General features: G+C 37.0%; 1 protein-coding gene across 5 annotated transcripts in view; it reads left to right on the plus strand.

The window, feature by feature from the left end:
• The first annotated feature begins 8,847 nt into the window (after window positions 1-8,847).
• LOC110606734 (protein SABRE) overlaps window positions 8,848-23,558 on the plus strand; it is a 33,405-nt gene continuing 18,694 nt past the window's right edge. For 3 of the 5 annotated variants that reach the window (XR_002486562.2, XR_002486561.2, XM_021745694.2), the window contains exons 1-10: window positions 8,854-9,516; window positions 10,578-10,689; window positions 11,559-11,825; window positions 13,074-13,339; window positions 15,612-15,819; window positions 16,255-16,425; window positions 16,526-16,603; window positions 17,072-17,323; window positions 18,251-20,338; window positions 21,548-23,393. Coding sequence is in view for 2 of the 5 variants with exons in the window: in XM_021745694.2 (XP_021601386.2) it covers window positions 9,446-9,516; window positions 10,578-10,689; window positions 11,559-11,825; window positions 13,074-13,339; window positions 15,612-15,819; window positions 16,255-16,425; window positions 16,526-16,603; window positions 17,072-17,323; window positions 18,251-20,338; window positions 21,548-23,393 (5,359 nt within the window). In the remaining 3 variants the exon portion in view is untranslated. Of the gene's footprint in view, window positions 9,517-10,577; window positions 10,690-11,558; window positions 11,826-13,073; window positions 13,340-15,611; window positions 15,820-16,254; window positions 16,426-16,525; window positions 16,604-17,071; window positions 17,324-18,250; window positions 20,339-21,547; window positions 23,394-23,558 lie in introns of all 5 variants that reach the window. The other 2 variants (XR_006349473.1, XM_021745696.2) reach the window with 1 other exon arrangement.

Consider the following 23,558-nt stretch of genomic DNA (forward strand, 5'->3'; position numbering starts at 1 on the left):
AGTCAGATATATGAATATTGAGAAGCTGACATTCGTCTTGTTGCTAGCAGTAAGGAAGTTCAAGGTATATCTGGAGGGCCTTGAAGGAGTGGTAATGACTGACCAACCCTTGAAGAAAATCTTGCACAAGCTTGAAATCTTAGGACGAATGCTAGCTTGGTTCGTGAAAATCAGCCCACATACTGCCTCATTTACCGACCTTGGACAACCATCAAAGCCCAGGGCTTAGCTGACTTCATAGCCGAATGCTCCTTCAGCTCAGACAAAAAAGAACAAAATGAATTGCCACCGAGCTCGACGAAAGAGAAGGGGGGGATCAATAGCTACACGAGTTCAGATGGAACCTATTTGCAGATAGAGCATCCAACTCCACAGGCAGTGGAGCGGGGGTACTATTGAAAGGGCCAGATGGACTCAGGGTGTGCTATGCTCTACACTCTAGGTTTCCTGCATCCAACAACATGGCAGAATATGAAGCTCTTATAAACAAAATGCAGCTAGCCTTAGAAGTGGGGGCAACCGACCTCAAAATAAACGGTGACTCCCAACTTGTAATAAGTCAAATAACAGGAGTATATCAGGTAAAGGATCCTGTTTTGCAAAAATACTTGGCTAGGGTACGAATGCTGGAAGTTGAGCTTAATGAGCGAGGGATAGTTGTGTAGTATCAAAGAATACCTTAGGAAGAAAATGAGAAAGCAGACCTGCTCAGTAGGTTGTCTGCAGAAGAATTAGAACAGTTCCTATACGAAATATACATACAGGAAATAGATGCCCCCACCTTCAAAAAACCAACCCCAGTCATGCAAATTGAAGAAGAACGGAGTTGGATGACCCCATACTTGGAATACCTAGAAGTCGGAAAGTTGCCCGAAGATAAGCCAGAAGCCCAAAAAATCATAGCTAAGTCTACCAACTACTAAGTTGTAAGGGGAACTTTATACTAAAGAGAGAAATCCAGTCCGTGGCTAAGATGCATGGGCCTAGAAGAAGTAGTTAGAGTAGTTCGAGAGATACATCAGGGAGTCTACGGGGTCCATGAAGGGGCAAACATACTGGCAAACAAGATTTTTCGGCGAGGGTACTACTGGCCTATGGTCAAAAGAGAAGCAGAAGAATTTTTCAAAAAATGTGACATTTGCTAAAGGTTTGCCAACGCCATTAATAGCCCGCCCACACTGCAATCAAACATATCTAGCCCCTGACCGTTTTCGCGATGGGGGACATACATCTTGGGTCCTTTTTCAAAGACTGTGGGGCAAAAGAAATTCGTGACAGTAGCTGTAGAGTATTTTTCCAAATGGCCCAAAGCAGAAATTGTGCCCATTATCACGAGTCGCAAGATAATAGACTTCGTCTGAGGCAACCTCATATGCCCATCTGGGATACCGAGGACGCTGATATCAGACAATGGTAAGCAATTTCACTGCAAATTCTTCAGGGACTTCACAAGAAACATAGGTATATGGCACAAGTTTTTCTCTGTAGCTCATCCACAAACAAATGGTCAAACAAAAGTGACAAACCAAACTATTCTCCAAGGGCTGAAGAAGCGACTGGATGGTGCTGAGAAGAACTGGGCTGCCAAGCTACACAACGTTCTATGGGCATTTCGGACTACTCCTCGGACCCCAACAAGAGAAACACCATTCGCGTTTGAGACTGAAGTTGCATATCAATAGAAGGCAGCCTGGTATTTCAATCAGAAGATTCATGAGAGGAGCCTGAAGGTGGGGGACTTAGCCCTAAGAAGGCTAGAAGCAACCGAAAAGAGAGCAGCCGTAGAAAAGCTGACACCAACCAGGAAAGGCCCCTTCCGAATAGCCAAAGTCATCAGGCCCAGGGTGTACCGAATTGAAGACTTGCTAGGAAATCCGAACCCCATGCCTAGAACATCCAACATTTGAAGAGGTATTTCCTATAAAAAAGGCATGTAATATGAACCTCTATTATTTACAACATGAATGGAAAATTGTTGTCCTCTTTTTTTCTGTTATTTTCCCCAAAGCAGGTATTGAAGGCCCCAATAAAGTAGGTGACTGGTCTCGAAAAATGATTACCGGCACCAAAAAATCGAGTTGAGGGAATGAAGATCCTAATAAGGTAGGTTACTAATTTCAAAAAATGACTACCGGCACTAAAAAACCGAGTTGTGAAAGTGAAGACTCCAATGAGGTAGGTAACCGGCCTCGAAAAATGACTACCGATACCAAAAAATCGAGTTTGTGGAAGTGAAGACCCCAACAAGGTAGGTGACTGGACTCAAAAAATTACCACTGGCACCAAAAAATCGAGTTGTGGAAGTAAAAGCCCCAATGATGTAGGTGATCGGTCTCGAAAAATGACCACGGCACCAAAAAATCGAGTTGAGGAAGTGAAGATCCCAATGAGGTAAATGACCGATCTCAGAAAATAATCACGAGCACCAAAAAATCGAGTTGTGAAAGTAAAGATCCCAATGAGGTAGGTGACCGGTATCGGAGAATGACCACCAACATCAAAAAATCAAGTTGAGGAGGCGAATACCTCAGTGAGGTAGGTGATTGATTTCAGTACATGACCGCTGGTACTAAAAAACCGAGTTGAGGAGATGAAGATCCCTATGACCATAAAACTGGTGGGGAAAGTAAAGACTCATAATAAAGTCCCAAACGACAGTAAGGCTATGAGCCCAAAGATAACGAACTGAGAAAGGTGCTGCCAACCTAAGAAGGGATCTCGGCACACATAAGACCCAGCAACACAAAACAAAAGCGAAATTCCAACCTCGCAAAGGAGCTCGGATCATAGTGAATGGGACAACAATCTCATAAATAAGCTCGGTGCCTAAACATGAGCCTTAAAATCAAAGCGTTATGGCCGACCTCATAGCGGAGTTAAGTGCAAGAAAATCAATCTAAAGCACCCTAACTCCCATTTAGCAAAAATAGCTCCATCTATAGAAAGAGAAACCAGGGGCGCGCAAAACCAAAATGCCATGTCGACCTCAAAAACGAGTTCAGTACCCCTAAAAGCTTATCAACAAACAAAATCAAGGCAAAATTAAGGTAAAGAAAGCCTTCCGCAAACGAGTGTGCAAAAGAGAGAATTGAATAGAAATTAGCCAGTTAAAGGGTAAAACGAACTAGAAGCTACCAGAAGACGAGCTAATGATCTACCAACTCAGTAAAGTGATATTTAAAATAGACATAAATAAATCAAGAAAAAGTACAAATTTTATTGATCATTTTATCGATAACATCTCGAGCATGTCTCTCTAAAAGAAAAATCGTTGCTTTCTACACCCTCACCACACTAGATTTGAATCCACTTTTATCTTTCTTTTATTTTTCTTTTCTTTTTTTTCCACTTAAAAATTGTTGCTTTCTACACCATCACCACACCTTTCTTCCAGAGCATTAACCTCTGGCGGAGTTGTTATTGCTAGAGGCGAGACTCATCCGCTGCCAAGGACATGCCCTTCAGGTTCTCGATGTGTTTATTGAGCTCCCACCGGAAGACTACAGCGTGAGCTAAGGCCTCATCATGCTAGGCCCTGGCCTCGTCACGTTGGCAGCCAAACTCCTCTAAAGAGGCCAACTGTGCTAGGGCCTCGTCTCGCTGAGACTCAGCCGCAAAAGCTCGATGGGAAGCCCGAGCGACCTCCTCTCTCATGTCCCCCAACCGCTTGGTGAGGTCCTCGATAACTCCTTTCAACTCGATAATCTGCCCATGGGCCTCACCAGTAGCGACGATGCTCTCATCTCGGCGCTCCTCGGTGATGCGCTACTCCACTAAGCTCTAGAAAGACCGGTTTCAAGCATCAATCTCAAGGACAGCTCTAATGGCTTTCCATAAGGAAACAAAGGCAAAATTAGAAAAGTCAATGGAGCTACAAATACTCTCGAGAAAAACATATGGCTTACCATGAAGAGCATCTCCCTCAGGCTACTCCAAGGTTGTCCACAGATTGAGTATTGAATGCCGCTTGTTGTTTAGTGGAGCAAGTGAGATGGCTGATGAGGGCCAAAAAGCAGGGATCTGAGGCATTTGAAGTTCCCCCAAACATCTTATTGCAGAGCTTTGTTTAGTGGAGCAAGCAAGATGCTGACGAGGGCCAAAAAGCGGGGATCTGAGGCATCTAAAGTTCCCCCAAACATCTTATTGTAGAGCTCCTTGTCACTTGAAACCGGCGTAGATTCAGGAGGCACTTCGGCAGCATTGAAGAGCTAGTTGTCAGGAGCTGAGGACAACAACTCTACGACTCCTTTCCCTTTGTTAGCAGAGGGGGGAGGTGCTGTCTTTGCAGGCTCTGCGGCCCGAGCCCTCTTGGTAGCCTTACCCTCAAAAATGGGCTCAAAGGTTTGCGCTTGCTTACCGGCGGTCCCCCAATCACAATACCAGTGACGGTTTAGAGAGGTTGGATGTCCAAAGGAGCGACCTCAGCACCCTCTAAGAACCGCCTTCAGTAGATTCAGTAATGGCAATAGGCTCCTTAGAGGTCTGCTTGGAGGCTACCGAGAATTTGGCTGAGGCTAATGCCTTAGCAGGGACATAGGCCTTCAAAACTGCAGAATGAGAGCCCCTACAACAGATGCCAATGCTAGAGCTAGAGCGAGAGCAGGAGCAGTGGTCTAGCTCGTAGAGGCGGGGGCAATGACCTGGAAGATCTCACGAGTCACGTCCACCATGGACTTGCTAGCCTTGAAGGCGTCCAATGTGGCCTTCATACTCTCTCGGGACAAGGTGAAGTTCTTTGGGAGCTTAAGGTTGTCCATGGGCAAGGCAAAAGTTGGAAAAAAAAAATCAACTCAAGATTAGAGCTTAGAATGACAAAAGAAAACATAACCAAAAAAGAAAAAGCAAGAAAACTAATTGTTGAGCAGTATCAGCTTCCCGTCAATTCCAAAGGTTGGACATGAACATGCACTTCTCGACATCATACTTTTCTGTACAAAGGTTAGTCGGAGAAGGCAGATCTGGTCTAACAGGGTCAGCCAGGGAAGGTCATTGCAGCCCTAAGAGACCTCCCCCCAAGAGAGATCAACATCCCAGTTGATTCCTAAGCTCTCCTTCAGCTCGACCACCATGAAGACCTCAGCCCAACCCTTGATCGAGTCTTTATACTCGATAAAGATGGACAACCCTCCCCGGGGACCAAAGTAGTAAAACCTAAGGTTAGATCGAACAAGGCGGCAAAAAAGTAGAAAACAACACAATAGAAGAGGCAAAACTCCAGCACAAGCACACTGACTCGAAAGAGCATATAAAAAGGATAAAATTTGGAGGCAACATGCGGGGGTCACTCCGAAATGATTAAAAACCTCGATGAAAAAGGGGTGAAGGGGAATGTCAGCCCAAAGTCGCGTTGTTTAACGAAGAAAACTAAGCTGCGATCCTGCTAGGGGTCTATCAAGCCTGCCGGAGGCGGGTTGGGGAGGACAATCCTCTCATTACAAATAGAAGCCCTAATTCTATAAATGGAGGTATCAATATATTCGCTGCATAAAAAAATTAGAAAAGGAAGAAGGAGTGACAAAAGATATCAAATCCATGACGTTGGAAATTTTAACGGAAGCCATGAGAAGAGTAGGACGTACCTCAAAGCAGAGATTGCAGAGGTAAAAGAGAATAAGTTAGCGGGAGCAGAGCAAGAAGAAGAGTCAAGAGCAAAATCAAGAGTACGAATTTGAAATGGGTAAAGATGGAGAGAAGACGTTTTGACAAAAGCATTCTTAGAGCCGCGCGGTCATAATTGAGGTTTCGAAATTTACCCCCTCATTAATCATGAAATAATCAATGAGCAGGTAAAGGGGTACTTGATGATCGCTGGGTCTCTGATATCCGAGCCGCAGTCGAACCCATGTAGGAAAGTCAGGCCGTAATCCCATCAAAACCTAATACGCAGGCTTGTCCTCTAGTATGCAGCCCATGCCACGCTCGGGCAGACCAGGCAGAACAAGATTTGGACCCAATGGAGAAGAATTCAGCTCACTTGACTTGATGGATCAGTGGGGGAACAGACCCCTCCACATCTGGGATCATGTTAGCACGGATGCCGGAGGAAATTAAATAGCGGCCTGACGATGGAGAAAATAGCAGTACGTCTATACATACGGCTCTGCATGATAATGACATGTAATACTCTAGCATGGTGACAGTTATATGTGATTAGATGATAAAAGGAGAAAATAATAAAGGAAGTCACTAGAGGATAAAAGGAGAAAAGAATAAAGGAAGAGGAGGTGAATCATCTAGTCTAAACTCACTCACACATACCCTATCATTTTCTCTGTATTAAATATCAGATTATCAATATTTTTATAAAAATTATGTATTAATTTATAACAATAAGAATATTTTAATTTTGTTTTTTAGATTTTGATTTTAAGACAAATAATACAGTTTATATTACTAAAAACATTTAATACAGTATGTGTATTAATTTAGATAATGTTTTATACAAGATGTGTGATATATCTTTATGCAGGATGTGTATTAGCTTGCATAGTGTTAGAAAAAAGATAGATAAATATATATATATATATATAGATAGATAGATAAATAGATATAAAAGTATATATAGAGAGATAATATTACAATTTTTTAATTATTTCTATAATGATTTCTGATAGCTATTCAATAATTTCATATAACTTTTCTATATGAATTTATTTTCCTAACACATTAGGAAAATAGTTTTAGATATTCTCTTTCAATATTATATTTCATATCTTTATTCGGTGAATATCTAAATACAATTAAAATTTTCATTTTATTATAAAAAAATAAAAATTATATCCGATAGCTATAAAATATATTAAATATTGAGGGAGAGAATAAATATGGTATAAGTAATATTAAGTATAATATACAATATATTATACATATATTTACAGTTTTGTAATAATAGGGACAAAAATAAGTTGTATAAAGAGATTAAGCATAATATAGAGTTTACACAAAGTCTAATAATATATTAGTAATATGAAATTAATAATAATTTAATTAAGAGATAAACTATATATGAGAATGAGTTGATATATACAAATTAAAATAGATAAATAAAAATATAATAAATAAATGATAGGGTGAAAAATATATAACAATGTGTTTTAAAATTTGCAATTTATTTGTTAATTGCAAATTATTAGAGTTTGAATCAAAATAAAATAAAGATAATATGTTAAATTATAATAAAAGACTTCATGTTTAAATATTGATAATTTATTTACAGTTAATTAATAATTAATTTAAATATTACTACGATGTTATCTCGGCCGTGCAACGCACTGACTTTCACATTAAAAATAAATAAAATAAATCATGTATGTGTTAACTTAATGAATCTCAAAACAAACATGCAAATTTCAGAATTTCAAAAATGTAGTACAAATACAATTAAAGAAAGACCTTTAACTAGCTATAATGTATGAGGACTTCACTTCATTTGGAACTCAACCTAACTCAGTGAATGAATTTTTTTAAGAGTCTAAATTTAAATTTTGAAGAAAATTAAGTGATTTATTAAGGCATAAACTATGCAATACGACATGTGTTTCATCAATATTTATCTCACATAATTTATTATATAATTGCATACTGTTAATATAAATTATAAAGATAATTTATAATTTAAAAGTGTAAATTTTTTTATAACAAATTACACCACAATAAAATTGAAATGAGAGTTTCCCAAGGCAGGCCTTCACCAAAACACTTTGATGAATCTAATTGCATCCCTTGCAATTTTCCTTTTGCTTTGTTTTCATGGAGATGTTCATCCGTTCAATAGAAAAATGAATGAGGAAGAAGTAGAAGGCAAGCTCACTTTATTATTATTATTATTATTATTGTTTATTTGCATAGAAATAAATGAAGGAAAAACTTGAAGTTATTTTCTTTAATAACTTCAAACGTATATGCAACTGCCTTTTTCGCAGTTGCTAGCTTTTTTTTTTTTTTTTTTTTTTTTTTTTTTTTTAAATAATTACAAATAAAGATGTGGATCTGGATTGATCCAGATAGATGACTCAAATCCAACAATTATTTTCAGGTTTATTTTTATTAATTTTATATTTTAATTAAATTATTTTAGATTTTTAAAGTGAAAATCGTTTACATAACATTATATGGATAGTAAAACATTTTATCTTCAAAATACTCGTTTTTATTACAAATCAAGGATTTATTTGATTTAAAATTCTTTATTTTTTAAAATATATTTTTATATAAAATGCATTTTCATGTAATTCGCTTTTTTGAAGTATAAGATAAATATATTTGACCTACAAATAAATTTTATAATATTTCGATTTTTTACTATAAAATTTATAATTAATTTTTATATTAAATTAATATATTATAATATGAATTACAAGTTAGCACATAATTTAGAATTATTATACTTTTTTGTTAATATATAATATCACGAAATATTATTTTAATATAAAATTAAATAATAAATTTTAAATTAAATTATAAATGTTAAAGTAAAAATTGATAAATCTCATAATATTTATATATATTTTTTATTAAATAAACTATTTCATTTATATAAAAAAGTAAAATATTATATGTTATAAAAAGTTATTTTAACAGTACAAACTAATAAAAAGTTTGAGGAGTTTTAATATGTTACTATACTTATGCCCACCTAAACAATACCTAAATTAAAGTAACATTAACACCTATAAAGACTAAACCAAAAAGTTTTTATTGTCCTGTTTAATGTACCTTATTCAATCCAAGTAATGTAACACTGTGTAACAGTCATATAAATACGCCAGCCCACCGTTATACCATTTTTACCGCGGCAGTCGCGAACGCAAGTATAAAATAAAAACGCACTTTGAGTTGACCTTCCCAATTCACCCAAAACTCCTCAAGTATAAAAAGAAAAAACCGCCGTCGAGTCGTTGACAAAATCGTCCGATCTCGGTTGACAGTACTCGTTCACCATTAAATCCTTTAACAAGGACATCTCGAGCACGTCTCTCTAAAAGAAAAATCGTTGCTTTCTACGCCCTCACCACACCAGATTCGAATCCACTTTTATCTTTCTTTTCTTTTTCTTTTCTTTTTTTTTTTCCCCTTAAAAAAGGAAAAAAAAAAAAAGAAAAAGAAGGGAACAGTCTCTGAGCGTGCTCTCTCTCTATCTCTGTATGTGATCAGCGAGGACATCACTGATCGGATCTACGTTCTTATAAATGAAACGGACCCGATCACCATGCCTCGGAGTCTGTTTCCCGATTCCTTGAAAGTGAACGTTGCAGGCCCCACCAAATTTGAGGAAAATCCCCTCTTCACTTGGTTCAATTCCTTAGGGTTTTGTTTTCGCATTTGGAAATGCTTTTTGGGTTCTTGAGAAGTAGTTATATGCGGAGAATGCGTTCCATTTCAGTCGCTGGTTCTTTTTGGATGATTTGATCGGGTTTCGGACTTGATAATTTCAACTCTAGAGACAATGGCTGCCTCACCTGTGAAATTCCTCTTCGGATTCTTGATGGTTTCCATCACATTGTGGATGGTCTTCATGTAAGTCCCCTCAATTTCGCTTTCTATGTGTATCCATTTCTTGGTTCTTATTTATAAATAAATGCTTGGATTGACCCCTAGTGGCTGCCAACTGAATTTTGATAAGAAATTCTGTCTTGTCGATATTAAGGGGAACTTTAGTCGAGTATAATGTCTTCGGAAATGACTGATGCAAAATGGAGCTTGCATTTATGTCCGAGTTGTAATCCAGTGAATGCGGAACTGGAAAGTTTTGGTCACAGAATGAAACTGTTTGCCATACCTGAACTTGAAAGATAAAAGCCCCCGCTTATCTAGTTGGGGAGACGTTTCCTGCTTTAGTTTCCTAATTTCCTTCCTACTGTCAGTTTTTCTTTTCCATTGGAAATCTGGATATTCTGTTCTATTCTTTTCTCTCTGTCTCCCTTTTGAGGTTGCATATGATGTGGGATTTAGTTATAGGAGTTGCTGCTTTTTACTATTTTTTTTTCCACGTGTACTGCTGCAAGCAAAATTTATTCTTAACCAAAGGGAGTTTGGCACAATATCCATGAGGATCAAAGAGTGTACTAAGGGATGGTGATTTGATTTGGGTACATGGTGCCAAATGTGCATGAGTAAGGCTATCTTTTAGTTTTGTGAATGGATGAGTTGGAAGTTGATATGATGCAGGAAAGTAGATGTACATGGTAAACTCTTCAATATGATATTGATTTTTTTCTTTTAATACTTTTATGACATGTGCCTTTTGCATCTTCTAAAGCAGTTTTTACTGAACTTCTCTGATAATTATAATAATGAAAGCCTAGCGGAAAACCTAAGAGAAAAAGCTGCAGATTGTTTAAGTAGAAGTATTGGGGGAAGATCTTAAATGGCATATTCTTATTGCTTTTATGATGTAATTTCTTTGTTTTTGGTCTCATATATCCCCTTGCTTTTAAGTTATCGTCTTGTGACTGTTGTGATTCAAGATTGATTTGAAATACTTGATTACCATCAGTAGTATAATAATTGTTCATGGTTATTGAAGAAATTTTTTGTCCTTTTTAAATGCTTAATTTGAATTTTGCATCTCTTCTCAGATTTGCTTCTAGGTTGCTGGCTTGGATTTTGAGCCGAATTGTTGGAGCATCTATTGGATTTCGGGTTGGAGGATGGAAATGTTTAAGGGATGTCGTAGTGAAGTTTAAGAAGGTTTACCTTCTACATCCTTTACTATGTCTGTTTTTCATTTTTGTGAGACTGAATTAATGAGGAGGATAGTCGTTTTCCACATTGTAGTAATTTAAAGGCTTGTTGTGCTAAAACTAAGGTATCATCAGTTATAATTCACTTTGTCTCTTGAAGTGACTGACTCAAGGTATTTACTTTGCTAAGAAATTTTTGTTTTTGCAATATCCAAAATTTCACTTTGGAGTATATTTGTGTCGAGAAGATACAACAGAGCAATTATTTTTTTGATTTATTAGGTTTTTATGAGTTTGATACGATGCCTTTTTGTATTATTCACCTTGCTTTGCAAATTACTGCTTCCAGTACTTACATGATTTTGCTAATTATCTCGCATTGTATACATTGTGATTTTGATTAATTGGCAATGTTTCATGCAATTCCAGATTATTGCCTATGATCTGGCCTTTTCTCATTCTGGATTTTATGGATGGTTTTGAAGCAAAATACATGTTTAGAATTGGGGTCAAACTTCAAAAACTTGAGTACTTTTAATTGAGCTGGTCCAATCTATCACTTTTAAAGCTGTGTAGCATCGGACCAGATTTCCCTTCTTTTTCCTCATTGATGGGCTAGGAAGTGCTTGCATACTTCTCTTCTTCTTTTATTTTAGAAATTTACCTTGAGAAAGAAATTATTCTTCTACCTTTTCTTTTCCACCCTGTTCCCCTGTGCCTTCTGCCAAAGTATGTCAGTCATTTGTTTCACCATCAAAAGTTGTGCCTCCACCCTTTTCTCTTGCATGATAGAAAAGAAATTTGTTCTTCCATGATATAATTCATTTTTGTTGTGATTCATATAATTGATTTGTTTAGATTTGGAAAATTTTGCAGGGTGCTGTTGAATCTATAGCTGTTGGTGAAATTAGACTAAGTGTACGCCAATCCTTGGTCAAACTTGGGGCTGGTTTCTTTTCCAGGGATCCAAAGCTGCAAGTTTTAATATGTGACCTGGAAGTTGTAATGAGGTCTTCTAGCAAAGGCATGCAGAAAAATAAAACTCGAAAAGCTCGAACTTGCAATTCAGGCCGGGGAAAGTGGATGGTCTTAGCTAACATAGCAAGATTTTTGTCAGTTTCTGTTACAGATTTGGTCGTAAAGGTAAGTGGTCTAGTGGAGTTATTATTTTAAAGAAATTACTTGTACTTATAAATCATTTCATGTATGTAATCATCCAGTAAATTGTACATATATACTAATTGATCTTTTGTTATTATATTGCTTTGTTTTTCATGTTATTATTCAACTTTTTGCACTGAAAATGGGTAGTATAGATGTTGATGGTCATTGGCTATGGTCAGTTGGATTTTGAAGAATAAAAAGGATATGCAAATATAGAATTTTCTTTGGATATAGGGGCATGTTTTACCTAGGTTAAGAGGCAGAGAGCAAGGTTAGTTTATCATATTCTGCATTTCCTTGTTGGTTGCACTTGATGCTGAATAAATATGCAGCTCTTCCTTTGTTCTCCCTAAATTATTAAGTGGAAATAAAGTAATAACTTTTAGCTAGCTGCAATTTCAAGCTGCAGAATTCCACTTATACATCCAGAATTTGGAAAGTGAAATATATGTAGGGGGATAGCTGTCGATTAATAAGAGGCCTGGCTGTAGAGGCTGAACCAGGAAATTCTTTTGAGGGGCCAAGGCCAACATTATAATAAATTGATTCAAAATTTGTTAGCTACATTTATTGTCTATGCATTTTGAGGCTTAATGTTGTATATTCAAAAAAATACCATGATAGATATAGTTAAGCTAAAAATATTTTTCAAGGGTGCCAATGCTATAATTTTTTTAATATAATGAAAATAAACATTTCTAATATTTCAAATTATCTAGATAATGATAAAAATATAAATGATTTTCGGAGTAGCCAGTAACTAAAATAAATAATTTTTCCCTAGGTGTATATATATATATCCTCGCAAGGAAATTGGAGGGAGGTTGTTGTGGGGCAAGGCCCCCTCAGATCCCTCTCCTTCTGCCCTTGCTTGGCTGAACCTTTATCACACAAAAATAGTGGTGTGCTGGTTTGTTTGAATTAAATAGAGATTGTGTTGGGCTTACATACGTAGCCAATAAAAACACGGCCTTAATTTGAGCCAGCTCATTGAGCTAACCTGCGTATTTTCTAGGCTATTGTAAATTTGCATAGACATCATGTGACAAATACTCTATTGAGAAGGAAGGTGCTAATGGTTGTTTTGAAAATGATTGTGATTTCTTAGTAGTTACTTTTTTCATGCATTGATTGTGTTTTTCTTTTCTATTTTCCTTTTCTTCCTACTTTGCACCTCATATTAAAGATTGCTAGTAGTTATTATAATCGTATTTGGAAACATTGCAGACACCCAAGGCTATGATTGAAGTTAAGGAATTGAGATTGGATATAACGAAAGATGGTGGATCCAAGCCAAATCTACTTTTTAAGCTACACATATTACCAATTGTTATTCACATGGGTGAACCACGTGTTAATTGTGACCAATTATCCAATTTGGATGGTGGGGCATGCATTTCTACAGGCGAGACATCATTTGGTGTGAGGGAAGGGCCCTATGCTTCCTTCACCTGTGAAGAGTTTTCTCTCTCTTGTGAATTTGGTCATGATAGGTAAATTTCCCTTTGTATTTTCATTTACTTTAGTTTCTAACTTTTTTTTCAGGTCTAGTCATTACTAGTTAATCGGTAGTGATATTAGATAAGATGTTATTTTCTTTCTTTTATAAGGCAAAATTATATTAAAGGACATCAAAAGGGTTGTTTAAACTACAATTGTAAAATTGGAGTTTACATTGTAAGGTTCTTCCCAAAAAATCCTACATTTTTTTTTTATTTTGCAAAATCTATGTTCATACTCCATTTGTTTCTTTTAAAATAATTTTCCAAAACTGTGTTATGCATTTTCCCAGGTTCATTGTGCATAAATGTTCATTGCGCAATGCGCATAGGCAATTTGGTCAGTAGAAATGTATTTTATTGGTCAAAAGTAAACTAAATCAATTTTCAATTTTTATTAAACCAATAAAAAGGCAAAGAATCTGGAAGAAAACGTGTTGAAGAAAATTGCCTCATGGAATAAATACAAAGATGTTGAGGGGCTTATAAGTGGGAAACTGTGGCCTCTAGCACACGCTGATTGGTTTTTTGCACAGTGGGCCCATCTTTCCTTCCTTATACGTCCAAAATTAAGGAGTCCAAAACCTTGTCCCATATTTGGGCCTATCCATGGACTTTGAATAAAGTTCAATGGTGGTCTTTTGGCAGAAATAATTCTTGGATAAACTCGTTAGCCGGTGTTTGTTTCGGTATGAAAGGGTGTGTGGTTAATTGGTTATTATACACCCTACTTTTGTTTATTGGAGTGTGGTTCTTACCTGTCCCATGTCAACTAGGTCAAGCCCTGTTGCACTTGAAGGGGTTTTGAGGAAAAATGTTCCACATGGAATAAATACAAAATGTTGAGTGGCTTATTGGTGGGAAAATGCAGGCTCTAATTGGCTTGTGCATGGTGGGCCCATCTCTCCTTCCTTGTAAGTCCACAATTGAAAAGCCCAACACACCTTCTCATATTTTGGTCTACCCATGGACCTTTGAATAAAATTCGACACACAAACCTATAGGTCCACCAACTATTACTGTCAACCATCAGCTGTTGACATCTGCCACCAGTGTACCAATACCATAATTTACTATTAATTTTCTGCAAATTTTCTCTCCTATTCAGCCATAAATTCAAAGATATGAATTTCTCATAGATCAAAGCATTTTCATGATTTTCCTCATTGAAAGAGAATAATTTTCTTTTCTCCAATATACTTCAAATGCCTTAAAATAATTTTTTACTTGATTCGTTAATGTTACGACTGAACAACGTGAAATAATTCATTTTCCGAGAAAATGTTTTCAGTTGGAAAAAAATAGAGCGAAATGATTAAAAAGGAATTTTCCTCACAACTAATATTGAAGAGTATGCGACTAATATGCTACCACTTATTTGGGAAGTTGATAAGAGGATTTGTGATTGATTATGAGAAATTCGGTGTGGTGGATGATGATTAGTGATTAAGGCAAAGTTTGACTGTACACCATGAAGAGTTGATTTCAAATAATTTCTTCTTTTAGCTATTTGTGTTACAAAGTCAGCTATCGACCTTTCATTTTTCTAAGATTTTGATTGGTCACAAACTTTGAGTATTCTCTTTTTGACTCGGCATAATGCTAGGCTTTAATGGTAACTCTTATATCAAGAGTTTTGTCTTTTGCATTGCTTTACAACAAAATATGGTTAATAGGTAAGGAATGAATTTCCATATAGATCTCAATGATTTTGCGATGATGGGCTAAGAAAAGGATTTTAGGCAATCTGTAAGTTTCCTTGTTGCGTGTTGTTGGAATGAGTAATTTCAAGAAATATTATACATGATCAATTTATCCTTGGAAAGATTTTCTTTTGATTGTCCATAGTGTTTTGCTATATTTTTAGGATCTGTTTATTGATGCACAACAGAATTGCTGAGCCCTTTTGCTTGTTATAGGCTTTTCTTTTGGTTGTTTCTTTCTTCTAGGAGGATGTTTGTGCCCTTTTTGTTTTAGGGCTTTTTCATTCTGTCTCTTAATATAATTACTACATCAAAAAGAAAGATGAAGAAGAAATTCTCATGGTGGCTTTTGTAGAGGCATATTAGAAGGGATTGATGTAGAGGTTAGATTGGACTGCTTAGTTTCTTTGTGCTTATCCTTTCAGTTTTTCAACCGTTCCCCTCTTTCCATGAGCAAAATGCCCTTATTTTGTGCATGTTTCTTACTTCATTTTTTATCATGAAGATGAAGGTGTTGGGTTCATCACTTCCATTATTTTCTATTTGTTGCTTTTTGGCTGCAGGGAGGTAGGTGTAATTATCTGCAATTTGGACATTAACTGTGGTGAGGTCTTTGTGCACCTGAATGAGAAGCTGCTTTCAAAAAATAAGATTTCAGATGCTTCTCAGACAGATAAAACAGTAGTCAATTCTGCTGTTGTTAAAGATCTGCAAAGAAAACAATCAACACTGGTTGCATTTATAAAGTATACCTCTATGTTTCCTCAAAAGGTTTGTCAATATGCTAAAAATTTAGATGAGTTTAAATTTTTTATTCAATTGATTTGTTTTGTGTGATACTTGAGCATGGGTTTCATATAAATGACAGAACAAATTTAGACTTGAAAGAGAGAATTGGTGCTGATAAATTATTTTAGGTTTTCTTGGGTTACTTATTAGGATCAATGGGTGATAAAGTGAGACATGTCTCGAGTGAAATGTAAGGCAGTGTAACACGATAATATTACAGCCAGGTGGGACATCTAGCATGATTCTTATTCAAATCTTATATGCTTTCTTTAACTTTTTATTGTCTATATTAGGTGATATGTTCCGTTCTCATTCTTCAGCTACATGGAGTAGCTATCTTTGCCAAATTTTATACGCATGCCATTTTTTTTCTACTGATCTGAAAGTCAGTTGAGGAAGTTGCTTTTTGTCTTGTAGGTTAGCTTTGCTTTACCAAAATTGGATGTGAGGTTTTTTCATCAGGAATATGGTCTTGTTATTGAGAATAATATCATGGGCATTAAGTTGAAGAGCATCAAATCCCAATGCACTGAAGAAATGGGAGAGAGTACTCGTCTTGATGTTCAAATGGATTTCAGTGAGATACATGTATGAGTAATGATTGCTATTAGAACTCTTTTGGAGTTGTAATTTTCCCGTTCATCATTCTACCTGTGCTATTCTTGATGATTTTTGCATTTTATTTCAGCTTCTCAGAGAAGCTGGCACTTCTGTTATGGAGATATTGAAAGTTGTTGTCGTCTCTTTTGTTTATGTTCCAATGGAGGTAAGTCCTCTATAATTCAATCACTGTAGTTGGATGTATTTATAAATTTGATACTTGTTGTATATAGTAAAGAATTGTAAAAACTGAGCAGTTATTTATGTTCAATGGCAGTAGTAGCTATGTCAACTTATTTTCTTGTATGTACTATTACTTTAGGTATTGTCTTTTCTGTCTGACATTTTGACTAGCATTGCTTGAAAGATAAAAAATTCACTATCATTCATAGGCGGCAATCTGGTTTATCTTATTTGTCCCAGTTAAAGGTGTAATTTCTGCATTTGGTGCTGTTCAAGCTTTCTAACACTATAGTACTTTGATCAATAAAAGTGTAGCTCCAAACTAAATGTATTATTGTGTGTGCTTGTGTTATTGACTCTGGTGGGATCGGTTAACAGCCAAAATTTATTCTTTTTGATGATTAGTTGGTTTTTCATATTTACCCCTTCTTTATATGCTTTTACTTTGCAGCCAACCTCACCGGTTAGAGCTGAAATAGATGTTAAGTTGGGAGGTACCCAGTGCAACATTATAATGAGTAGGTTAAAGCCATGGTTGCAAGTCCACTACTCAAAAAAGAAAAAAATGGTTCTCCGAGAGGAAATTCATGCTCCTGTAAAATCACAATCAACTGCATCCAAAGCCATCATGTGGACATGTACTGTTTCAGCTCCTGAGATGACAATTGTTCTTTATAGTATCAATGGGTTGCCTCTATATCATGTAAGTGATGCACGCAGAGTATGCATTTTCTTGTTTAAATCACGGTGAAGTCCATCTTAGATGCTTTATTGTGCTAATGCTCTATAGCTGTAGGATTGTTCTCTTCTTTCCCCCCTTTTGTTTCCATCAGTTATTTAGTTATTCTACATTCTTTTGTTGCAAACCTCAACAGCCAAATGGTAAGAAGTTGGTCTTTTGTCTTATGCTCTGGGGTTGGGTGGAAAAATTGGGTGGGGGGGGGGGAAGAGGGATAGTATATATCCATAGACACAGAGTTTAGGACTTTCGGAGGTTGGTGTAAAGTTGGCCACCTTAAATGACTTCTCTACTTGACAGAAGCTTTAACTTAAATCTGTACACATTGTTATAAACTTCCTGAAGTCAGTTCTAGCCTTCTCTATACCATGCAGTTTTATGTGACACTGAAGGTGCTAACTCTAGTGGCAATACCAATAGCTGTGAGTGAGTTTTGAGAGGTCTTATGGCTGATCTGCATACTTCTGTTTAAGGATTGAAGAGCCTCTATTTGTTCTTGGTTACTTTTTTCCTGTTTCCTCAATTTTAACAAATCCTTTAAGGAATTGCAGAACGTGTTACTGATTGCTGGATAAAGCTATAACCATTTAATAGGATTCACAATTTTCATGCCCTAACTGTCTGTTCAGTCACTACTTCCACGAAATAGAGTGTGATGACATATGAGGAGCAGCTGCGAATTCCAACTTTTTCTTGTCTATTTTGTTATGTAATCAGTGCGTCTGTGCGATTTTAATATTTTTAGTAGATTTTATCTTTCAGGATCTCATGTTCTACTGGTTTTCAAGTTCATTTCTTTTTGTTCTGATCATTTGGGTTCCCTTGCTCAAATTAAGTAGTAACCTTTTTTTGTAGCAGTGCAGAAAATTAATGTTTGACTTCTTTGTGTAGTTATGCTCGCAATCATCACATGTTTTTGCAAATAATATATCAAGCATGGGCACCACGATACATTTGGAGCTCGGTGAGCTGAACTTCCACATGGCAGATGAATATCAAGAATGCTTGAAAGAAAGCCCTTTTGTTGTTGAATCAAATTCAGGTGCTTTAATTCATATAGCAAGGGTTAGTTTAGATTGGGGAAAAAAAGATAGTGAATCGTCTGAAGAAGATGGTGCTAGATGTAAATTAGCTCTCTCCATTGACGTCACTGGTATGGGTATTTATTTTAACTTTAAACGTGTAGAATCACTAGTAGTAACTGCCATTTCCTTTCAGTCTCTCCTGAAAAGTCTATCCAGTTCTGGCAAAAAAACAACAGAGAGCCAAAGTGGGAGATCCTCTAAGCCATCAGGAAAGGGGATTCAAGTATTGAAATTTAATTTGGAACGATGTACTGTAAATTTTTGTGGTGAAACAAGTTTGGAAAATGCTGTTGTTGCTGATCCAAAGCGTGTCAATTATGGATCACAGGGTGGTCGAGTTGTAATTAGTGTCTCAGATGATGGCATGCCACGTACTGCAAGTGTGATATCCACAGTTTCTGATGATTGCAAGAATTTGAACTATTCGCTTTCTCTTGACATATTCCATTTCACTTTGTGTGTGAACAAGGAGAACCAAACTACAGAGATGGAACTTGAAAGAGCAAGGTCTATTTATCAGGAACATTTGGAGGAACATAGACCTGATACAAAAGTAAAATTGTTTGAAATGCAGAATGCAAAATTTGTACGGCGCTCTGGTGGTCTTAAAGGGATTGCTATTTGCTCTCTTTTCAGTGCTACTGAAATTGCTGTCAGGTGGGAGCCTGATGCACATTTATCATTGATTGAACTGATTCTGCAACTGAAGTTACTGGTACACAAGCAAAAGCTTCAGGAAAATGGTACTGAACGTAGGGAAGAAGCCTCAAGCATGAGACATACTGAATCAGGAAATTTTGACAAGTCTAAGAAAAAGGAAAACATTTTTGCTGTCGATGTAGAAATGCTGAATATATCAGCTGGAGTTGGAGATGGAGTTGATGGAGTGGTGCAGCTTCAGTCAATTTTTTCAGAGAATGCCCGTATAGGAGTACTTCTTGAAGGACTTATGCTCAGTTTTAATGGGGCCAGAGTATTCAAGAGTGGTAGAATGCAAATTTCTCGCATACCTAGTGCTTCTAGCATTTCATCTGATTCAAAACTACCCTCAGCTATCACATGGGACTGGGTGATTCAAGGGCTTGATGTTCATATTAGAATGCCATACAGGTTGGAGTTGCGTGCCATTGATGATTCAGTTGAAGATATGCTGCGGGCTTTGAAACTTGTTGCTGCTGCTAAAACACAACTCATATTTCCGATGAAGAAAGAAAGCTCAAAGCCTAAAAAGTCTAGTTCAATGAAATTTGGATGTGTGAAGTTTTGTATACGTAAGCTAATTGCTGATATTGAGGAAGAACCAATCCAGGGTTGGCTTGATGAGCACTACCAGCTGATGAAGAGCGAGGCCTGTGAGCTGGCTGTCCGTCAGAAGTTTCTTGATGAATTTATTTCCAAATTTAGTAATTGTTCTAAAACTGCGGAAACAAATGAGTCTGCCACTGAAAGAAAATTTAATTATAATGGGGTTCAGATTGATGTACAAGATCCTTCTGCAATTCAGAAAATGCAAGAAGAAATTTACAAGCAATCTTTTAGATCATATTACCAGGCGTGCCAGAAGTTAGTACCTTCTGAAGGTTCAGGTGCCTGTAGGGAAGGGTTTCAATCTGGTTTTAGGCCTAGCACTTCAAGGACATCTCTTCTTTCCATTTCTGCTAGAGAGCTGGATGTGAGCTTGACAAGGATTGATGGTGGAGATGATGGGATGATAGAGGTTCTGAAAAAGCTGGATCCTGTCTGTCGTGAAGAGGAGATACCATTTTCCAGACTCTATGGGAGTAACATTCTATTGTGTGCTAGCAGTCTTGTTATTCAGCTAAGAAATTACACGTTTCCTCTTTTTGCTGCTACTGCTGGTAAATGTGAAGGCCGTGTTGTGCTAGCACAGCAGGTAAGGTTCAAAGCTGCTTCTCAGCCACTTCTTGTCCTTCCCAGGCTATGATGTTTGATTTCCCCCCTCATTTCAGCATATGATTATTTGCTTTCTCTGGCTGCTTAATTTCTAGCAATAAACAACTGGGCCTGGAGTAAATGGTAATTAACTAGAGAGCTTTACATAAATAGCATGTTTAAAAATATTCATTGTTCAATGATATGAATTGCTGCTTTGTAATTACGGTTAGCCAGGGATAAAGAAAGATAGAAGATGGTTGAAATGGATTCTTGATTGGTGAGGGAGATGTGACTCTTGGAAGGAAGTGAGTAGAAGGTGGAATCTGGCTTTCTAGTTTCATATGCACTTATGTTTGTGGGTACAGTGGGCATTGCATATTACATATCTCTATAAGGAAATTTTAGTATGGAATGGATGATTGGCTCACAAGTTATTCTCTCAGCCATACACTTGATACTATTTCCTGAGCTGAGCTATTCATATGGAGTGGGTTATGCCCTCAACTGTAAAGAAACACTTGATGCTTAAGTCAAGTTGGCATAAAATGTACAATTTGATAATAAAATTTTCAAGAAGACTCTTGAAAGAATCTTATGATTATGCTACACTATTGCTGGAATGAGTTGGAAAAGATACCTGAAGACCAAATGTTTCCATCAAGACTATCAATCTTCTAGTAACAATGTCATACCATCACTGTCTTGTTCTCTTTCTTTTGTTGCTAGAAACTTATGATGGTGGGCAATATTTGTTCATTTTCTTTCTTCTCTCAAATTTGAGTGTTTCTGTAATATCTTTCAACTCATTTAGGAAAAGAAAGGGATGAACTTGCTTTATTGGTAGCAGATAGAGAAAATCCTAGAATACAGGTTTAGATTTTACTTTCTATAGCAATAATGCTGTGTACCCACTGACATTTATATCATGTTGATGTTGAGAGTATGTCTTTACTGTAGGCCTATGAATAGAGTAGTGAATTGTCATTTCTAGACCGGCCTTTATCAGATGCTTATGCAGTGACTATGGTTAAACTATCAATTGCTTAGACAAATGATTGAAGCTCAGAAAATGTGATCTCATTTTTGTCCTTTTTTTGGTCCACGTGTTTGTGTTTCTAGTCCACATTAATTAGGCTGCAGTTTCTTGTACATGTCTTGCATCTGTGTGCTTCTCTTTCTAAGTATAACTATTCTTCTCTTGAATTAGGCAACTTGCTTTCAGCCCCAAATTTACCAAGATGTCTTCATTGGGAGGTGGAGAAAGGTGCGCTTACTCCGTTCAGCTACTGGCACAACTCCTCCAACAAAATCATACTTCGATTTGCCTCTGTTTTTTCAGAAAGCTGAAGTATCATATGGAGTCGGATATGAGCCGTCTTTTGCTGATGTGAGCTATGCTTTTACAGTTGCTCTTCGTAGGGCAAATCTTAGTGTCAGAAATCCTGGTCCTCTAGTTCAGCCACCAAAAAAGGAGCGCAGTTTACCATGGTGGGATGATATGAGAAATTATATTCATGGAAATATCACCTTAGGATATTCTAAAAGTATATGGCATATTCTTGCAACAACTGATCCTTATGAAAGGCTTGACAAGCTTCAAATTACATCTGGTTCCATGGAGATCCAGCAGTCAGATGGCCGTATTTATATTTCTGCAAAAGATTTTAAGATTTTCTTGAGCAGTTTGGAGAGGTTGGCAAATAACTGTGGCTTAAAACTTCCTACTGGTGTGTATGGTGCTTTCCTTGAAGCCCCAGTCTTTATTCTTGAAGTCACAATGGATTGGGACTGTGATTCTGGCACTCCATTGAATCATTACCTATTTGCACTCCCCAATGAAGGGAAGCCTCGTGAAAAAGTTTTTGATCCCTTCAGGTCTACATCTCTCTCACTTCGGTGGAATTTCTCTCTACGACCCTCTGTTCCCTCATGTGAGAATCAATCCTCTTCTTCCTACATGAGTGATAGCACTGTGTATAATCCACCTCACAAGCCTGGAAATGTTTCAATTGTTCCAACAGTATTGAATGTCGGTGCCCATGATTTTGCATGGTTAATTAAATTTTGGAATTTGAATTATGTTCCTCCTCACAAATTACGCTATTTCTCCCGGTGGCCTCGTTTTGGAGTTCCCCGAATTCCCAGATCAGGCAATTTGTCACTGGATAGAGTAATGACAGAATTTTTCCTTCGCATAGATGCTACACCTGCTCGTATAAAACATATGCCACTAGATGATGATGATCCAGCAAAAGGACTTACTTTTAATATGACAAAGTTGAAATATGAAATCTGTTTCAGTCGGGGTAAGCAGAAGTACAATTTTGAATGCAAGCGAGACACTCTTGATCTTGTTTACCAGGGTGTGGACCTTCACATGCCTAAGGCCATCTTAGATAAAGAAGATTCTACCAGTGTTGCAAAAGTAGTTCAAATGACAAAGAAAAATTGCCAGCCTTCAGGTATGGAAAGAGTTCCCAGTGAAAAACACAACAATATCAGTGCTTGCACTGAGAAGCATCGGGATGAGGGATTTCTTTTATCATGTGATTATTTTACAATCAGAAGGCAGGCACCAAAGGCTGAACCTGCAAGGTTATTGACGTGGCAAGAGGCTGGGAGAAGAAATCTTGAGATGACATATGTGAGGTCTGAGTTCGAAAATGGGAGTGAGAGTGATGATCACACAAGATCTGACCCAAGTGATGATGATGGATACAATGTGGTAATTGCTGACAATTGTCAGAGAGTTTTTGTTTATGGTCTCAAGCTTTTATGGAATATAGAGAATAGGGATGCTGTTTGGTCCTGGGTTGGTGGATTATCCAAAGCATTTGCACCTCCCAAGCCTTCTCCTTCTCGGCAGTATGCACAGAGGAAGTTACTTGAGGAGAAACAATCACATGCTGAAATTAAAGTGAACCAAGATGATATATCTAAACCCCCTTCTACCAGCTATAATGTTGATTTCCCTTCTCGAAATACAGAGACTTCAGGATCTCTCTCATCTCCATCACATTCAACTAAAATGGAGAATTCATCTTCTGCTGTTGGTATGTCTTGAGATTTTTTAAAATTTGTCAACTTATAAATGCATATTGGTTCATGAGCTGTTAAATTTTCATGCTTCTAGTTGCTAATTGGTCTATTGCCGTGACAATTAATAAATTGTAACATTACACTTGCAATGCGAAATTTCTACGGCTTGTTACTGAAGT

This window comes from Manihot esculenta, chromosome 18, assembly GCF_001659605.2.
Source record: "Manihot esculenta cultivar AM560-2 chromosome 18, M.esculenta_v8, whole genome shotgun sequence".
In the NCBI taxonomy this organism is placed as follows: Eukaryota; Viridiplantae; Streptophyta; class Magnoliopsida; order Malpighiales; family Euphorbiaceae; genus Manihot; species Manihot esculenta.